The 14,861-nt window shown below is 53.0% G+C and overlaps 7 protein-coding genes across 7 annotated transcripts; 2 read left to right on the top strand and 5 right to left on the bottom strand.

The window, feature by feature from the left end:
- Nucleotides 1-612: 612 nt before the first annotated feature.
- On the top strand, nucleotides 613-2,706 carry KRP23_13923 (putative aconitate hydratase; the record flags this gene model as incomplete). Its single annotated transcript, XM_067884693.1, has 1 exon — nucleotides 613-2,706. One exon carries the CDS (start codon nucleotides 613-615, stop codon nucleotides 2,704-2,706), a length of 2,094 nt encoding a protein of 697 aa, XP_067738079.1.
- Nucleotides 2,707-2,909: 203 nt separating this feature from the next.
- Nucleotides 2,910-4,376, bottom strand: KRP23_13922 (RxLR effector protein PSR2; the record flags this gene model as incomplete). Its single annotated transcript, XM_067895997.1, has 1 exon — nucleotides 2,910-4,376. One exon carries the CDS (start codon nucleotides 4,374-4,376, stop codon nucleotides 2,910-2,912), a length of 1,467 nt encoding a protein of 488 aa, XP_067738078.1.
- Nucleotides 4,377-6,574: 2,198 nt separating this feature from the next.
- On the bottom strand, nucleotides 6,575-6,799 carry KRP23_13921 (uncharacterized protein; the record flags this gene model as incomplete). The annotated part of the gene is made up of 1 exon (XM_067884692.1): nucleotides 6,575-6,799. The coding sequence occupies one exon, from the start codon at nucleotides 6,797-6,799 to the stop codon at nucleotides 6,575-6,577; it is 225 nt and encodes a 74-aa protein (XP_067738077.1).
- A 561-nt stretch (nucleotides 6,800-7,360) lies between these two features.
- Nucleotides 7,361-8,416, bottom strand: KRP23_13920 (Glucokinase; the record flags this gene model as incomplete). The annotated part of the gene is made up of 1 exon (XM_067884691.1): nucleotides 7,361-8,416. One exon carries the CDS (start codon nucleotides 8,414-8,416, stop codon nucleotides 7,361-7,363), a length of 1,056 nt encoding a protein of 351 aa, XP_067738076.1.
- A 2,577-nt stretch (nucleotides 8,417-10,993) lies between these two features.
- On the top strand, nucleotides 10,994-12,216 carry KRP23_13919 (uncharacterized protein; the record flags this gene model as incomplete). Its single annotated transcript, XM_067884690.1, has 4 exons — nucleotides 10,994-11,038; nucleotides 11,118-11,753; nucleotides 11,828-11,905; nucleotides 11,983-12,216. 4 exons carry the CDS (start codon nucleotides 10,994-10,996, stop codon nucleotides 12,214-12,216), a joined length of 993 nt encoding a protein of 330 aa, XP_067738075.1.
- Nucleotides 12,217-12,354: 138 nt separating this feature from the next.
- On the bottom strand, nucleotides 12,355-13,092 carry KRP23_13918 (Adenylate kinase isoenzyme 6; the record flags this gene model as incomplete). The annotated part of the gene is made up of 3 exons (XM_067884689.1): nucleotides 12,355-12,765; nucleotides 12,870-12,911; nucleotides 13,021-13,092. 3 exons carry the CDS (start codon nucleotides 13,090-13,092, stop codon nucleotides 12,355-12,357), a joined length of 525 nt encoding a protein of 174 aa, XP_067738074.1.
- Nucleotides 13,093-13,501: 409 nt separating this feature from the next.
- KRP23_13917 (Ribosomal RNA small subunit methyltransferase H) lies at nucleotides 13,502-14,859 on the bottom strand (the record flags this gene model as incomplete). Its single annotated transcript, XM_067884687.1, has 3 exons — nucleotides 13,502-13,735; nucleotides 13,799-13,857; nucleotides 13,941-14,859. The coding sequence occupies 3 exons, from the start codon at nucleotides 14,857-14,859 to the stop codon at nucleotides 13,502-13,504; spliced, it is 1,212 nt and encodes a 403-aa protein (XP_067738073.1).
- Nucleotides 14,860-14,861: the final 2 nt, after the last annotated feature.

The following is a 14,861-nucleotide window of genomic DNA, read 5'->3' as shown; positions in this document are numbered from 1 at the left end:
ATGATGCAGCAATGGAGCTCCTTGACCAGATGACTGACGGCGATCGGCGGATAACGGTGCAACGTCACTGGGGCGCGTCACGGGCTCAATATGGGAGGTGACGCGAAGGTACAGGAAGGAATGTCGCGCGAAGGTTTCGAATTGCGCAAACACAACGTGTACTACTGTAGCCATACTATATTGAACACCGCGAGATGTTCGAGAACTCGCCATGCGGCTACAACGGCTTATTCCCACTACAGTGACTCGTAGCGCGTAGCTGACGGCTTGTAGGTGTATCGTGGTGCTCGCCACACGCGAGCCTATCCAGTGGAAACTCCCCACACTCCTCGTCACCATACTGTGTTCGAACACGAAATATCGGATTTCGCGGAGTAAACCTGTCTATGATTATGCTGTTTGCGCATACGTCCACCTTCCTAACCTGCTAATCTGCCGAATACTCGCTTCCAATACTATAAGTTCCAACCTTACAAACACACCTCTGGACTATGATCCCATGTTCCATCATCTCATTCCTTATTCCAGTTCATCTCTGCCACACCCCCGGAATGCCCCGTCACCCTCAACTCCAGTTCATTTCCGCATTTGCCTCCTCGCACGCACCTCAAGATGGCGACCGACGCTCCGACCCCCACCGCGTGCCGTCCGCTCACACTGCCGGAGAAGATCCTGACGCACTGGGCCGTGGGGCTTACGGCGCCCGAGGTGACTCCCGGCCAGATGCTGTGCGTCAAGGCGCAGTGGACGCTGGCCTGCGAGATCACGTGGAAGTCGATGGACAAGACGTACCAAGACATGGGCCGCCCGCGCATCTGGCGCAACGACCGCTTCTGGCTGGCGGTGGATCACACAGTGGACCCTCGCGTGAACCACCAGCCGCGCCAGCAGATGATGATCAAGGCGTCCGAGGACTTTGCCAAGGAGGCGGCGCTTACCAACTTCCAGCCGCCCAACACGACCATCCTGCACACGGAGTTCTATCGCCAGCGCGCGCAGCCCGGCCAGATCGTGGTAGGCGCCGACTCGCACTCATGCAGCACCGGCGGCCTGGGCGCCTTCGCCATTGGCCTTGGCGCCGCGGACGTCGTGATGCCCCTCGTGACGGGGGAGACGTGGATCAAGGTCCCCGAGACGGTACTCATCGAGTTTGTGGGCACGCCCCCTACGGGCATGGGCGGCAAGGACGTGATGCTCTACACGCTGGGCCAGCTCAAGTGCAACACGGTGGCCATCGGCCGCTGCGTCGAGTGGGGCGGCAACATCTCGGCGCTGTCGTGCGACGCGCGCTTCGCTATTAGTAACATGACGGCCGAGTTCGGAGGCATTGCCGGCGTCTTCCCCGCTGATGAGCGCACGGCCGCATACATCTCCAAGCGCCCGGACCACAACCAGGATGCGCTCTACTTCCGTGCCGACGAGGACGCGCAGTACGCGGAGAAGTTCCAGATCAACCTGGACAACCTCGAGCCGCAGGTGGCGCTGTTCCCGTCCCCGGACAATGTCAAGCCCGTGTCGGAGGTCGTGGGCACGAAGCTGGACGGCTGCTTCATCGGCGCCTGTACCACCGCCGAGGAAGACTTGGTGCTTGGTGCCCTGGTGCTCGAGGCCTGCCTGAAGCAGGGCATGACGCCTGTGGCGAACGGCCAGCGTCGGGTGACCCCTGGCAGTCAGATCATTGTCGACAACCTCAAGAAGCACGGCCTGATTGACGTGTACGAGAAGGCGGGCTTTGTGGTTGGTGCTCCCGGCTGCAGTTTCTGCCTGGGTATTGCCGCCGACGTTGCCGGCGAGAACGAGGTGTGGCTGAGCAGCCAGAACCGCAACTACCGCAACCGCATGGGCAAGGGCTCCATTGCCAACCTTGCTTCGGCCATTACGGTGGCTGCTTCGAGTTTCACGATGGAGATCACGGACCCGACGCCGTTCCTGAAGCTCATTGACGTGGAGAAGTTCAACTCGGCTGTGCCCAAGCACCCGTCCGTGCCCATCACGATTGCCGAGGTTGACCCGGAGCTTCCGGTTGCTGGTGACACCTCTGGCAGCTCTGACGCCGAGGCCGCCGCTTCGCTTGAGACGTTCTCGGGCTCGATTTCTGGCCGTGTGCAAGTGTTCGGTGACAACATTGACACTGACGCCATTCTGCCGGGCGAGTTCCTGTGCGAGAACGACATGGAGGCCCTTGGTAAGGTTGCCTTCCTGCACACGAACCCGGACTTCCGTGACAAGGTGACGCAGGGCCAGAACGTTGTCGTTGCCGGCCACGGTTTCGGTTGCGGGTCCTCGCGTGAGCAGGCCGTGACGGCCATGAAGGGCGCTGGCGTGAAGGCTCTGATCGCGCGCTCGTTTGGCTACATCTTCTCGCGCAACTACCAGAACTTCAGTCTGCTGGGCATCCAGCTGGACGACGACCGTTTCTACGAGCTGGCGAAGGAGAACGCGGACATCACGGTCAACATGACCGGACGCACGATCGAGGTGGGCGGCGAGACCTTCCGCTTCAACATGTCGCTGTTCGAGGAGCGTCTGCTTGCTGGCGGTGGCATCATGCCGCTGTACAAGAAGTTCGGCAACCGCCTCTTCCGTGTGGCGGTGCAGGACCCTGCGGCTGACAAGGGCAGCTGCGGCAGCGGCGACGGTTGCTCTAGCAAGGAGGAGGCCCCGGCCTCAGCAGTAGCGGGGGCGTCCAAGGATCTTTCGTGGTAGATAGTTGAAAGTCCAGGGTCGCGACAAGAGCTCCGGGCGTCAAATAATGTAACTTCATGCATCATATTCGAACATCGTTGCTTCTGATTGCATTCATAAGCATAGTGCAACACTCTTCGTGGCATACCTTGTTCATGAAGTAATCAACATCGTGAAGTTGAAAACAGCTTAAGGACAAACTTGAAAAGTACTTAGTTCAGCAACTACTCGGACAATTTTTTGATATCCTCAGCGTATTTCTTGTAGAGCAAGCTGTTCGCATCATCTGCCGCTGTTCCCTCCACGCGTAGCAACTTGTAGACCAGTGTTGTGCTTTTCCTGTCAGACAGCCACCCATTGATCTGCAATCTTTGTAGCTCCGTTGCGACTTCCTTCGTACTTGGTACCTTCGCCGCCGCCGTGAGCATGGAGGACAGACTACTGTCGCCAAACCGAGAGGTCAATGTCTTGATCAGGTTCCACTTCGTTTTGAGGTTCATCTGGTTGTAATAGTTCAAGTATTTCACCCAGACAGTGAAGAGAGGGTTTTCGATCAGCTTGTCATCTGCGTTGAAGAGCTTCAGCAGCATGAAGATGTCGTCTGGATTCTCGCCCTTGAGAAGCCAGTATCGAAGCTGCTCGGAGTGCAGTCGACCAGCGATTTCCCTTGTTGCAGGCACCTTGTCTGCTGCCATGATCATACTCGCCAGCGTTTCATCATTGTACATGGAGGGCTTCGCCAATGTTGAGAATGTTGCCAGCTCGGTGTCGGGGTGAACAAGTCGGAAATCGTCGGCGTACTTGATCCAAGCGGGGAACAACGGGTTCGCAAATAGCGTATCACCTGCCTTGTTGAGCCGCAACAATTTGAAGAGATCCTCCGGGGTTTTACCATTCTTCAGCCAAAGTAGGGTTTGCTCGGATTGGATTCGGGTCGCGATGCTCTTCGTACTCGGGTTTTTCTTCGCCGCGATAAGCATATATGTCAGGGATTTGTCGTTATACTGTTTCGTCAAGCGTGCGATCAAAGTTTTCTTCTGGGTGGGGTTCTGCTTGTTGAAATCGTCCACGTACTTGACCCAGATGTTCAGCTTGGGCTTGTCAAAGAATTTGGATCCAGCCTTGTGAAGTTTCACAAGTTTGAAGACATCGTCCGGAGATTTCCCAAGTACCAGCCAGCGTTGGACCTGCTCGGTTTCCAGTCTCTTGGCGAACTGCTTAGTGGTCGGGACCAGCTTCGCTGCTTCAACCAACTTGGCCAGACCTTCATCCCCATAGTGGGCCGTGAGCGTTGCAACCAACGTCGTTTTCTTGGTGGGGTTCTGCTGGTTGAATTGCTTCATGTACTTGATCCAAGCTTTCAACTCCGGGCTGTCAAGAAGAGCATCCCCTGCCTTGTTCAGCTTTAGCCGCTTGAAGGCGTCATCCGCAGACTTTGCCTTCTGCAGCACAGCCTCAATCTGTTGATCGATGACTGTCGACTTGAGCACGCTCTCCACGGCAGACGTTCCGACTGATCTCTCTTCGTCGTTGGCCAGAGATTTGCGCGTCCTCAGGAACCTCTTAGTTGGGATACCGTAATTGTCACTGCAGTCGGGTGGAGTCGTCTCGATTTCCGCGGCAGCTGAGGCAGCGCCAAGAATTGTTAGGAGAACGACTACAGTCAACATCATGACGCAGCAACGCCTCATGGTTGGCTTTAGCAAAGCCTTGGGCACCGCGAGCTAGGGAGAAAATAGTGAAATGAAAAAAAGAGGTCGATTCTACAAACAGCAAATCGGTAATAGGAATCCCCTTCACACAGCAGCGAAGACAGGCTCAAATGTACCTACAAAATGTATAGTATACTCAGTACCATACACATATCGACGGAAAATATGGCCTACAAACAAATTCTGTTCAAGCGCAAACTACAAAGGACGTTGATTGGTTAATATTACATTTGATTTGACCAATAGGTGCCTTAAACTAGAAAGTATAATGTTTGCATACGGGAGTACCTGGTATATACTATTATGAATGGCCTCCTATATCGTCTCAGACACGAATCATCCATTCCACCATGGGACGTTGTTTCAGCTCCGCCGTCGCTCCCTCCGGAGCGTTCTGTACTCTTATAGCATGATATTGTGAAGTCTTGTGTGCTTTGGGAACGCCTAAAGTGCCAAGCGCGTCATTTGAGCAAATATGGTGGCAGTGGTGACATCGCCCTTCACAAACAGCACATGAACGAATTGTTTCGGGCCGCTGATGCACCAGAAGGTGTTTGCAAGTCAAATTTGATTGGTTAAAATAGGCTCAAAACTTATGCGGCACTCCATTCATTTGCAAATCTTCTATACTGACCTGCGGGAAGGCTTGGTACAGGCCATATCCTCCGTCGAATGTATATAACCAATCGAGTACGTTACCTGGCCCAATACAATAAAGATACTCTCAGCCGGGAAAAGGTACGGTCCCGGCGTTCATCACCTTGCAAATTGCAACACATGAAGGGTACATGTACTGTGCTGTATGATACAGCCTGTATCCAAGGGAACTCCCATTACCAAAGAACCACAGAAAGCCAACAAACTCAAAATCGAGTACATATATAATACATTTGCGCAATGAAGATAACGAGCTCTTCGAACTTCGATCAACTTGGCAATGACGACGTGTTTTCGTTGTTCCAGTTAGCTAAAGTCCTCTTGGGTTTATAGTGTGACACAACTGTGATGCATTCATGCATCCTGCAGCAGGCAGAAGTCCTGCCCATGCAGATTCTTACTAACAATTAGTATGGTGCAGGCCCGTGCTCAAGACAAAAGAAGGACATTGCAAAGCGAAAAGAGTGCCTCTGGCCAACAGGATACCACTGGCTCTCTCCATGAGACGCATACAATCTGCTTGCAGCGGCTGCAGAGGAAATATTAACCTGAGACTCCCAGTGAGAGTCTCAGGCTCACATTTCAACTGTACATGTAGCGGGCGCTCGCTACGTGATTTGTTGGAGAATAGGATTTTGAAGTGTGCTTTTGTAGCAGCTCAAATTGAGTTGCTCAGTGCTATCTATTAAAATTGCTATAGCAATACAGTAACATGATGTTGTGCGCGTGATGACCATGCTGCAGTGTACATGGGCAAAGGATCTACCTACATTGTCGTGTACCTGTAATAAAATGTTTTGTGTGCATGAACGGAAAGTAATCGCCCATACCATGGTCACGGGCAAATGTCAGAATCCGTGGTGAGTTCAAATTAAATGCAGAAAGCGTGGTGATAGGCGTGGTTGATTTGCCCACCACACACAAATTCGCTAAGTGTGCAACCTTGTTATGGAGGTGTTCTCTATCGTCGCGCACGTGCAGCCGTACGTATGCCCCTACGCAAGCCTCCAAACCAGTTCGAGGTCGCTGGATGTCGACTCTCGCATTCAACAGCATTCTAGACATGCCTGTATACAATGAGCACTCTTATTCTTCGTGCCCAAAGAATACAAATAGCATGACATTTCTCGAAGTAGGTGAACAATATGAATACCCGTAACCAATTGCGTTCCGAAGCCTCCATTTCGTTTGATGACCGTCACCCGAATAGTTAGCATGCTCCGACGATTGCAGGCGGACACCACCGCAGAAAATGCCCGCAGTCTCGAACGCCTTTGCCTCTTTTCATCTCACTGGTAACGAGCAAGCTGTCATTCTTCACTGTATCTTACTACTTGCAGCTACTCGCTGCCAACGAGTGAGCTTACACCAATAGCCAATACAGAACATGAGCTATGGCTTTTGTCATTAAGTTCGTCTGTTGGCATTTTGGATTTGTTCACTACGCCTTCTGTCACAAAAATCGTCAGTTGGCACATAAAAATCCGATTACAACGGATTCTGTCATTTGCCTCATTGTACTACTTTACAACCTCGCGCAGACTGTCCGGGTCGATCGTGACCATCGTGCCAGTAACGTTGCCATACTTGAACGGAATCTTCTTCACAATAAGCTCAGGGACTTCGTTTGTAGCTGCTGAAGACTTGGTCTTTGCAGCTACAGCAGCGTCACTGGCGGTGGCGACATCGGCACTAGCTGCGAGGAGTGTGACAGTAGCTGCTAACAGCACTTGAGAGACACGCATCGTGCTTGAAGGCGGAAAGAGGGTGTCGGTAAGAAAAGTTGTGCTCGTGCAGTACAGTCATGCACCTCGTTTTCCGCAGGGTGGACCATATCTTATTTACAAAAATTGCAGATGCGTAGCAATTCAAACCAAACCAGAAACAAAACCTATTCAAAGACGCTGGGAAACACACTGCCGAGTCTGCTGTGTGAACGAACGTGTGTGATGTTATCGCGGATGGTGGAAAGCATTTATTGTCAGGTTCCTATCGTAGTGCTCACTTCTAACTTGGATTTCTGCTTGAAGAGGTATGGGCTGCTCCGGAGTCTCAGTTTTGTCTTGGAAATAGATAGTCAAAGATCAAAGACCAGCAGCTGCACGACGAGGTACCATCGCCGTGGACACGAGTCCGGTTCAAGTACGTGGGTATATTGTATCTGAATCAATTGACAGCTCCACGGTGCACCAAACAATCGCAGAAGAATTTATACGCTGCATGTATTTACCTTTCGTCCATTTTAGCACAGTAGACGAGCACTTGCTACGAGGATCGTAGGGCGTGTGCATACTTCAGCGACCGAGTTACTGCCCCAGCAACTGGTACGCGTAGAAGTGAGCGCCGCGCTCGCCGAGCTCCTCTGTCAGCACCAGATAGATCGGGCATGCGCGGAGAGCGGGGCTCACGCGACCCTTGTCGAACAGAGAGTTGAGGAAAATGTCCTTCTTCGTGAAGTAGTCCAGGTTCTTGGGAGCAAGACCGCCCGTGATGTAGAAACCGCCGCGAGGCAGGTACTTCAGCATCGCGTTACCAGCCTCACGGCCGTACGCGCCCACGAAGATCTCCAGCGTCTGGTTGCACAGCTCGTTCGTCTTGGCGTTCTCGCCGATCACCCTGCCCTGCTGCGTGTTGGCCTTCAGGAACTCCTCGTGCACCTTGGCGTCCACCTTCTCGGGGAACTTCTTGGCCAGGAACTCGTAGATTGTGGCCAGGCCGGGGCCGCTCACGATGCGCTCCACCGAGAAACGCTGGCCGCATCCGAGCTTGGCCTTGATCTCGTTGTACAGCTCGATTTCGATCTCGTCAGCGGGGGCGAAGTCGGTGTGGCCGCCTTCGCACGCGAAGCAAGAGTACTGACCATCCGTACCGGGGGTCAGGAAGCACTCGCCCAGACCGGTACCAGCGCCGATGGTGGCCATGGGAGCAGTCTCGTCCTTCGGAGCATCGTTGAGGACGATGTACTCGTGCGGGCGCAGGGTCAGCAGACCGTAACCCATGCCGGCGAAGTCGTTGATCAGACGCACCTTCTTGATGCCCAGCTCCTTCTCAAGATTGGGGCCATCGATCTTCCAGCCGAACTCGACGTTCGTGAAGTCCACGGTGTTCTTGAGGATCGGACCGGCGCAAGCCAGCACACAAGCCTTCGGGACGTCGTTCACGAGCTTGGCCTCGTTCAGGAACAGGTGACACACCTCGGCGAAGCTGGCGTGCTCCTCGTTCAGGTACTTCTTGGAGAAGAGCATCTCACCAGGGGCGATGTCGCCCTTGGTGTGCTTGGATTCCTTGGGGATGTTCCAGAGCGACAGACGCGTGTTGGTGCCGCCGCAGTCGCCGGACATGATGAGATCAGTAGCAGCCATGGGGCTTGGTAGGTGGTGAGAGGTGGTTGGGTGGTCTGCGACTTGAGTCCTCGACGGTGTAATTGGAAATGAAGACTGCTTTGGCAGGGCTCGCGGACTTGATTGAATTTGCGTCAGAACGCCATGCAGGACTTGCTCACGAGGTACGTGGCGATGCCCGTCAGCTTTGGAGCGTGTGTGTAGTTGGTCGCAAAATTGAAGTTCGGTTGCGGTCAGTATGCAGCTCTGACTAAAGTTTTTACGCGTTCATCACCGGAAAGCAATTCATACGCCGCCTCGTCGCACTCGTCGTCCATCAGGAGTCCGGGCACGTCCAAGACCGTGGAGAACTGGAAGCGTGACAGCACGTAAAACACATACAGTGCGCCCCAGTTCGGCACCAAGTACGTCCCAGTGGAAATCACCAGACGCAGTGACTGCTCGAACAGCCCGCCGTTGTCATCGAAGAACATGCTATCGCACTCGCGCGTTTTGCCTGCACAACAGTCACGTTTAGTTCTTGAAGCATGTACGTCGAGCCCAAGTTCTTACCGCCGACACCAAGAGAGAGATACGCGTCTACCGCAAGTTGCAAGCTAGTGCTCACGAGGTTACACTGTTCACGCAAGCAATAAACGTAGAGAAGCACGCACAAGTCCGTCGTGTTAGCTATCAAGAGACTGTGCCAGAAAGAGACTCTGTCAGCGGGCGCACTTACGATCAGAAGAGCCCAAATCCGTCCTTCATCCCAGAGCAGCTCGAACTCACGTTTGATCGAATCAAGGTGCGCCTGAGCCGTGCGCGTCTCAAACGTCTCTGCATGGCGGGCTCCATCGAACGCGACCGTGCTGTAGTTGCCCGTGCCTTGTAAACCAAACTGCCAGCTCGGAGTACCCGCTGCGGCACTGCTCTCACCATCGCTTGACGCTACAGATGAACATTACCGCGGCTATCTATCTCAACTTTTCAGTTGTTTTGCACGGCAACAGACCACATGTGTTCGTCAAACTCAACGACGTGTGCTCCAACAATAGGACCACGCAATACAACAGTATGTTCCCAATTCAACGTCATTCCCCCCACACTCCAATTGCAGCTTCCCATCGTCCGAAGGTTCCATCGATAATCGCTACCTTCCAGTGCATGAGTCTGGGGCCTGCGTGATATACGTTGACCCCGTTTTCAACCAGTTTTTTTATCATTGCTGAGCTTTTCTCGGTGACTTGTGCCCGATCAACGAGAACACGAACCGTGACACGCTGGGAGGCACGGATGATAGCGTCGGTCAGTTCAGGATGCGACAAGATGAACATAGCGATATCTACTGAGGTCTCTGCGCCGTCGAGCAAATCAATGAGCTTCTGAGGTGCAGCTTGGTCGCGAGAAAACCAGTAGTCTACAACTGCAGTTTGTAGTCTACCCAATATGTCCTGCTCCATGCGGCCAAATACTCGACGGTCGACCCCCATTATCCTTGCGATGTCCTTGAGCGATAGGGTTTCCGTGACGCTAATACCAGCATTTCCACCACGAAACGCATGGGGGTCCACCGAGGGGGTTTACCTGACTTCGACTCGTCTTGTTTGGGACGGGCGTGGACGATGGCGTCGATCCGTGCTGCGGGCGTGTCCTGTGCTTTGATGCAGCTGGGTAATTCTCTCCCCATTCTGGTACCGCATGCGAATCCCCGCGCGGAACACGGTAAGGTTAGTGCCTCACAAGCAAGTTTTTTTTTAGTCCGACTTTAAAATGTCAACTTATCCGGACGTGTATAGGATTGGGCTACAGTACGAAGGCTGCAATTTGCAGTTCTGTAAACATCCAACCGAGCACAGTAACGCGTGCCTTGCTGGTGTCAACACATTTGTAAGCTTGTGCCGAGTAAGAAGGGCTTGCAGCAACTCGGAGGCTCGGATATCCGTTATACGTTTACAGTATATGACTCACGGGGTCCGATATAACTACATGCCCGTACAATTGTCCGAATTGCCGCTTTAGACAGCCCCGTCATGAAGCACAGTGGGGCTTAATCGACAAGCTTGGCGGGATTTCTTAGTAGTCCCTAGCTACAACTCGAGAATCGTTCACATCGGCAATTCAATCAATACAACCCGTTTCTAAAATTGGCCACGACGAATTCTTCATTTGACGCAGAAACGCAGGTCCCTTTGTTCATGTAATCGAGCGCTTCATCGTACGAGAATCTTCCAAAGCTATAGCGCGTTATAGTTGTGGTACTTCAGTAGTATCCAAGCATCGCGGCCTCGCGTTGATTTTCGTCGAGAGAAATTTGTTCGTGTAGAATTTCTCGCCACTGCATACTGCTTGAAGCTGATCCATGCCGGTGAATAAGGCTCTGGTGATCTGCCTCATTTTGCTTGGCCAACTATTTTTACGGAGTTTCTTGTTCAAGCTTCCTCGCGGACTGGGCGTGCATTCCAGCAACACAGAAGAACTAAAATGATAATTCAGACGAGAAAGCTTGATTGATCTGTGCAGGTGGCCACATTGTTAATCGCTCTGGCTGCAACTTCGTCGGGTTGATCTAACACGTCGAACGATCCACCATTGCGCCCCACATAGCTTGGCTGCTTCATCATGACTACGCTGGACGTCAAAATCCCGCCCGACTGGTTGCAAACGGTGCGTGTACCATTGGTGCTTGTAGACATGTCGAGGAAATTGTCACCATTCTAACTGGTCGTGCTGTCCGAACCTGTAGCCAAACTTTACAAAGCGTACCGAGTTGCTGGATGCACGGAAGCACGATCGACGAGCGTTAGCGCTGGCCATTGAACCACCTTTCTCGTGCGATACACGGTTTGCACGTACAGAGAAAATATTCCGAGACTCGCATCGCAGCAGTGGCGCCTTTGTGCGTAGTCCAAGACAACAAGAACTTGATCTCCCACCTCAGCATTGGCATCCTCGCGCAACTTGCAGCGGCGCGTCAACGAAGACAGCACTGTTCACGCGACGACAATATGACCAGCGCCTCGAAAGTCTAAAGTTTGAGCCACAAGAGATTGAGCGGCTGCGTGATATCCCCAAGGTTGACCAGCTAGCAGACTGGTGGAAACGCCCAACGCCTGGATATGTGGAAGACCCCGAACAATCGGCTTTCTTCCGAGAATCTCTACGCTTTCAACTAGCACAGCACGGCAAGGAGCTTGGTCCTGTTGATCCGGCGAAGATCCGATCTGCGGCTTCGGTGGATGAACGACGGTTCTTACGAGAAAAGAGGGGTCAATTGGCAGACAAGGTGACGCATATCACGCACCTCATGCCAGAGGACTACACTCGCACCGATGGTGACGCTGTTACTGCTCGTGCTCCAGATCTCCATCCACACGAACGGGTACGTTGCATTAGTAAGTCAGCAGCTTGATAGTTTTCTTCTACTCACTAACGAGGTTGCTTTGAGTGCGGCAGCGAGTGGGCGGGGTATCTACGTGTAGTCCTGAGACAGCGTGGTCAGTTCCTGTGTCCCCGATCAAGGTCCCTACAAAGGTCCGTTTGCTGGTTTGAACCAGCATGCGAATGATCATGCATAGTGAATAAACTGACACCCACGTCCATGTTCGTAGAAGAAGGCGCCACGACGAGCTCTAGAATACCTTGTGTTGGAAAGCACCTCCCAGCGCGCTCTACTTGACCAGTTCAAGAGCTGCCAGCTATCAGCTCCTCGAGCGCTCTCCCCAAATGGTAACGGCAAGGACGCAAACTCTGCTGCCCCGCTCTCGCCTATCACACCTTCATCGGAGTCAGTCCGAGGTCGCAATGCTTTCAAGGACTCGATCCGTTGCGGGGGCTTCTCCTAGCTACCACTTCTCACATCAGCATAGCATAACACCGCATAAGACTGCAAAAGACCCTTTATACATGTACAAAGCATGCTGCTTGCTTACGCTCCCACCCAAACACCCTTCTCGCTGTCTCTCTCTTGTGCATCTATCCGTTTAGTCGTCCGCGTGCTGCGCCATCCAGTGCTGCATCCACGTCAGCACGCGCTCGATGTTGCTCTCCATGTCCTCGACTGTGCGGCTCGGCAGCTCCTGTACAATCTCGGGTGCGTAGCTCTCCCGTGCCTCCTGCAGCACGACCTCCATGATCTCACACTCGACGTTTTCGGCCACCTTCTTGTCCGAGTAGCCGCGCTTCTGCAGACGGTCGAAGAGCGTCGTGTTGTCTGCGCGTAGCACCACCACGAGGTCGAACCAGCGCTCCGGGAAGAAGTCGCACGTGTGGAAGTCCACCACCTTGCCGCCCTCAGCCATCATGTCCTCCATCTCGTCGCAAACCTTGTCCTCATCCAGCACGAAACAGTCGAATTCTTCGTCGCGACCGCTGTGCAGCCCGCGCTCCTTCACCTACAATGACGACACATCGCAGTGAATTTCCACTGTGCCTAAGTTTCATTGTTGGCTTTGAACCGCCTCGAAAGCCGCAGTAGAAGTCGAGAAAAAGAACGCACCAAGTCGCCAACGTTCAGGTGACTCAGCAGCTGCGAACGTTCCTGTGTGTGTGTTTTTTTATGTAGACATCGGTTGGAGGTGAGATAAGCGTGACGTGAAGCGCAAGACGCAGGTGGGTATGGTGGCGGGCGAGGCGGAGAGAGAACGCACCGCAAGTTGCTGGCACATGGATGTCTTGCCCGTGCCGGGCGTTCCAGTCACGAGGATGTTCGGACGAGTCATTTTGAGAAAATGAAAATGTGTGGTTAGAAATCGTAGAACGCTCGATTTAGAAACGGTTCTAAACAAATATGCGACGTGTGAGAATGCATCACTGTGTGAATAGCTCTTTTGTTTGGCGCCTTGGGACGCCTTTTGAGAGTGTTATGAGTGAAGCTACTGGGTTTTATCTCAACGCAACCGTGTTTTAGTTTTGTTTTCGACTGTGCTACGCGTAACTTAAAGTAGTGTACATCTCACTGTTCAAGCTAATCGAATGGTAACCACGATCAAGTCTTGGACGGGGATATCCAAATCTCAATCATACGAAAACGGAATGAATTTCAACGCGTCCGCGCTTCATTTGGTGCACAATAACGTAGGATTCCACATTGGTCTGAAACTCGTAGGTGCACGCAGTGAGCTTAATTGCTTACAAAATCCGCTCGATGCACCGCAGACGTGCACTACGCGACCGCGAGTTTACTTCAATCTCCTCAGCAGTCGCCTTGGTTGCTTTTCGTCGTTTAAGGCGGAAGCGCTTCTTACTCAGTGGATTGATGTCCTCCTCTGGCCCCTCCGCATCTTTGTCGTCGCTGCCTTCGTCTTCCCACTCGTCTTCATCGTCTTCATCGTCTTCATCCGTCTCCAGTCTTCCTTGTTTGTCCTGAATCCCAAAATGGTAGTTAGAGAAAAGTTGGACAAAAACAGATATTCTTCTGGAACGTACCAGTTCGCGGAAGAACTCCTTAATAGGCCGGTCTTCCAGTGAGTGGAACGCAATGGTCACTACCACGCCACAAACAAGACAAGTTCATCATAAGAGTTTGTTCCATCCACCAGTGATCAAAACCGACTTTACATGAACGTACCAAGCCGCCCATCAGGAGCCAAGTGGTTCACAAGCTGCTTCACACCATTCTCGACATGATTGAGCTCGTCATTCACGTGAATCCGCAGCGCCTGGAAGCAACGAGTAGCTGGATGGGTCCTGCCAAGCTTGCCCGACCTCTTTCCCTTCTTCTTCTTGGCCTTATCCGACGATCTCCACATATTGGCAATACGTTCGATGCACTCACGCAAGTCCCGCGTCGTCTCAAACACCTTCCCACGCTCTTCTCGTTCCCGGACTATGGCCTTCGCGAACTCCTTGGCCAGCTTTTCCTCTCCATAGTCTCTGAAGACCTTGGTCAGCTGCACTTCCGACAAGGAATTCACCGCGTCGGCCGCTGTCGGTTGGTCGCCATCTCTCTGATTGAACCTCATGTCCAGAGGCCCGTTGTTCAGCACGCTAAACCCACGTCTACCAGCATCGAAATGGAAACTATTGGCCCCCAAATCCACCAGAATCCCGTCCACTTCCTCTGGAAACCCCGCAGCTTCCAAGTGCACTGCCAAGTTTGCGTACGATCCCACTTGGAACTCCACGCGGCCGTGAAAGTCGCGCAAATTGGTTTGGGCGATCCCCAAAATTTCGGGATCTCGATCCACACAGAGCAGTTTGGCGTCAGGAAAGTGTTGCAAAATAGCCTTCGAGTGGCCTCCGAAGCCTGCAGTGCCATCAACGAAGTGGCGAGGCCCGGAAACGTCCGAAACATTTCGTGTGAAGGAAGCGACAGTCTCGTGCAGCAGGACGGGGACGTGCACTGGTGGCTGGGAGCCATCGCTGGTACTGGAACTGGTATCAGGAGATGCACATGACACAGTTGACGATATACAGCGCGAGAAACTGGGAGAAAAGCCTCGGGGTACGCGCAGCACAGAGGACGAATGCAGGCGGCGCAGCATCATGA

Source organism: Phytophthora ramorum (genome assembly GCF_020800215.1).
Source record: "Phytophthora ramorum isolate Pr-102 chromosome Unknown Phyram_PR-102_s0019, whole genome shotgun sequence".
NCBI classification, from domain to species: Eukaryota; Oomycota; class Peronosporomycetes; order Peronosporales; family Peronosporaceae; genus Phytophthora; species Phytophthora ramorum.
The sequence above is the reverse complement of the archived record's forward strand: the minus strand, read 5'-3'. Positions and strand labels throughout refer to the sequence as shown.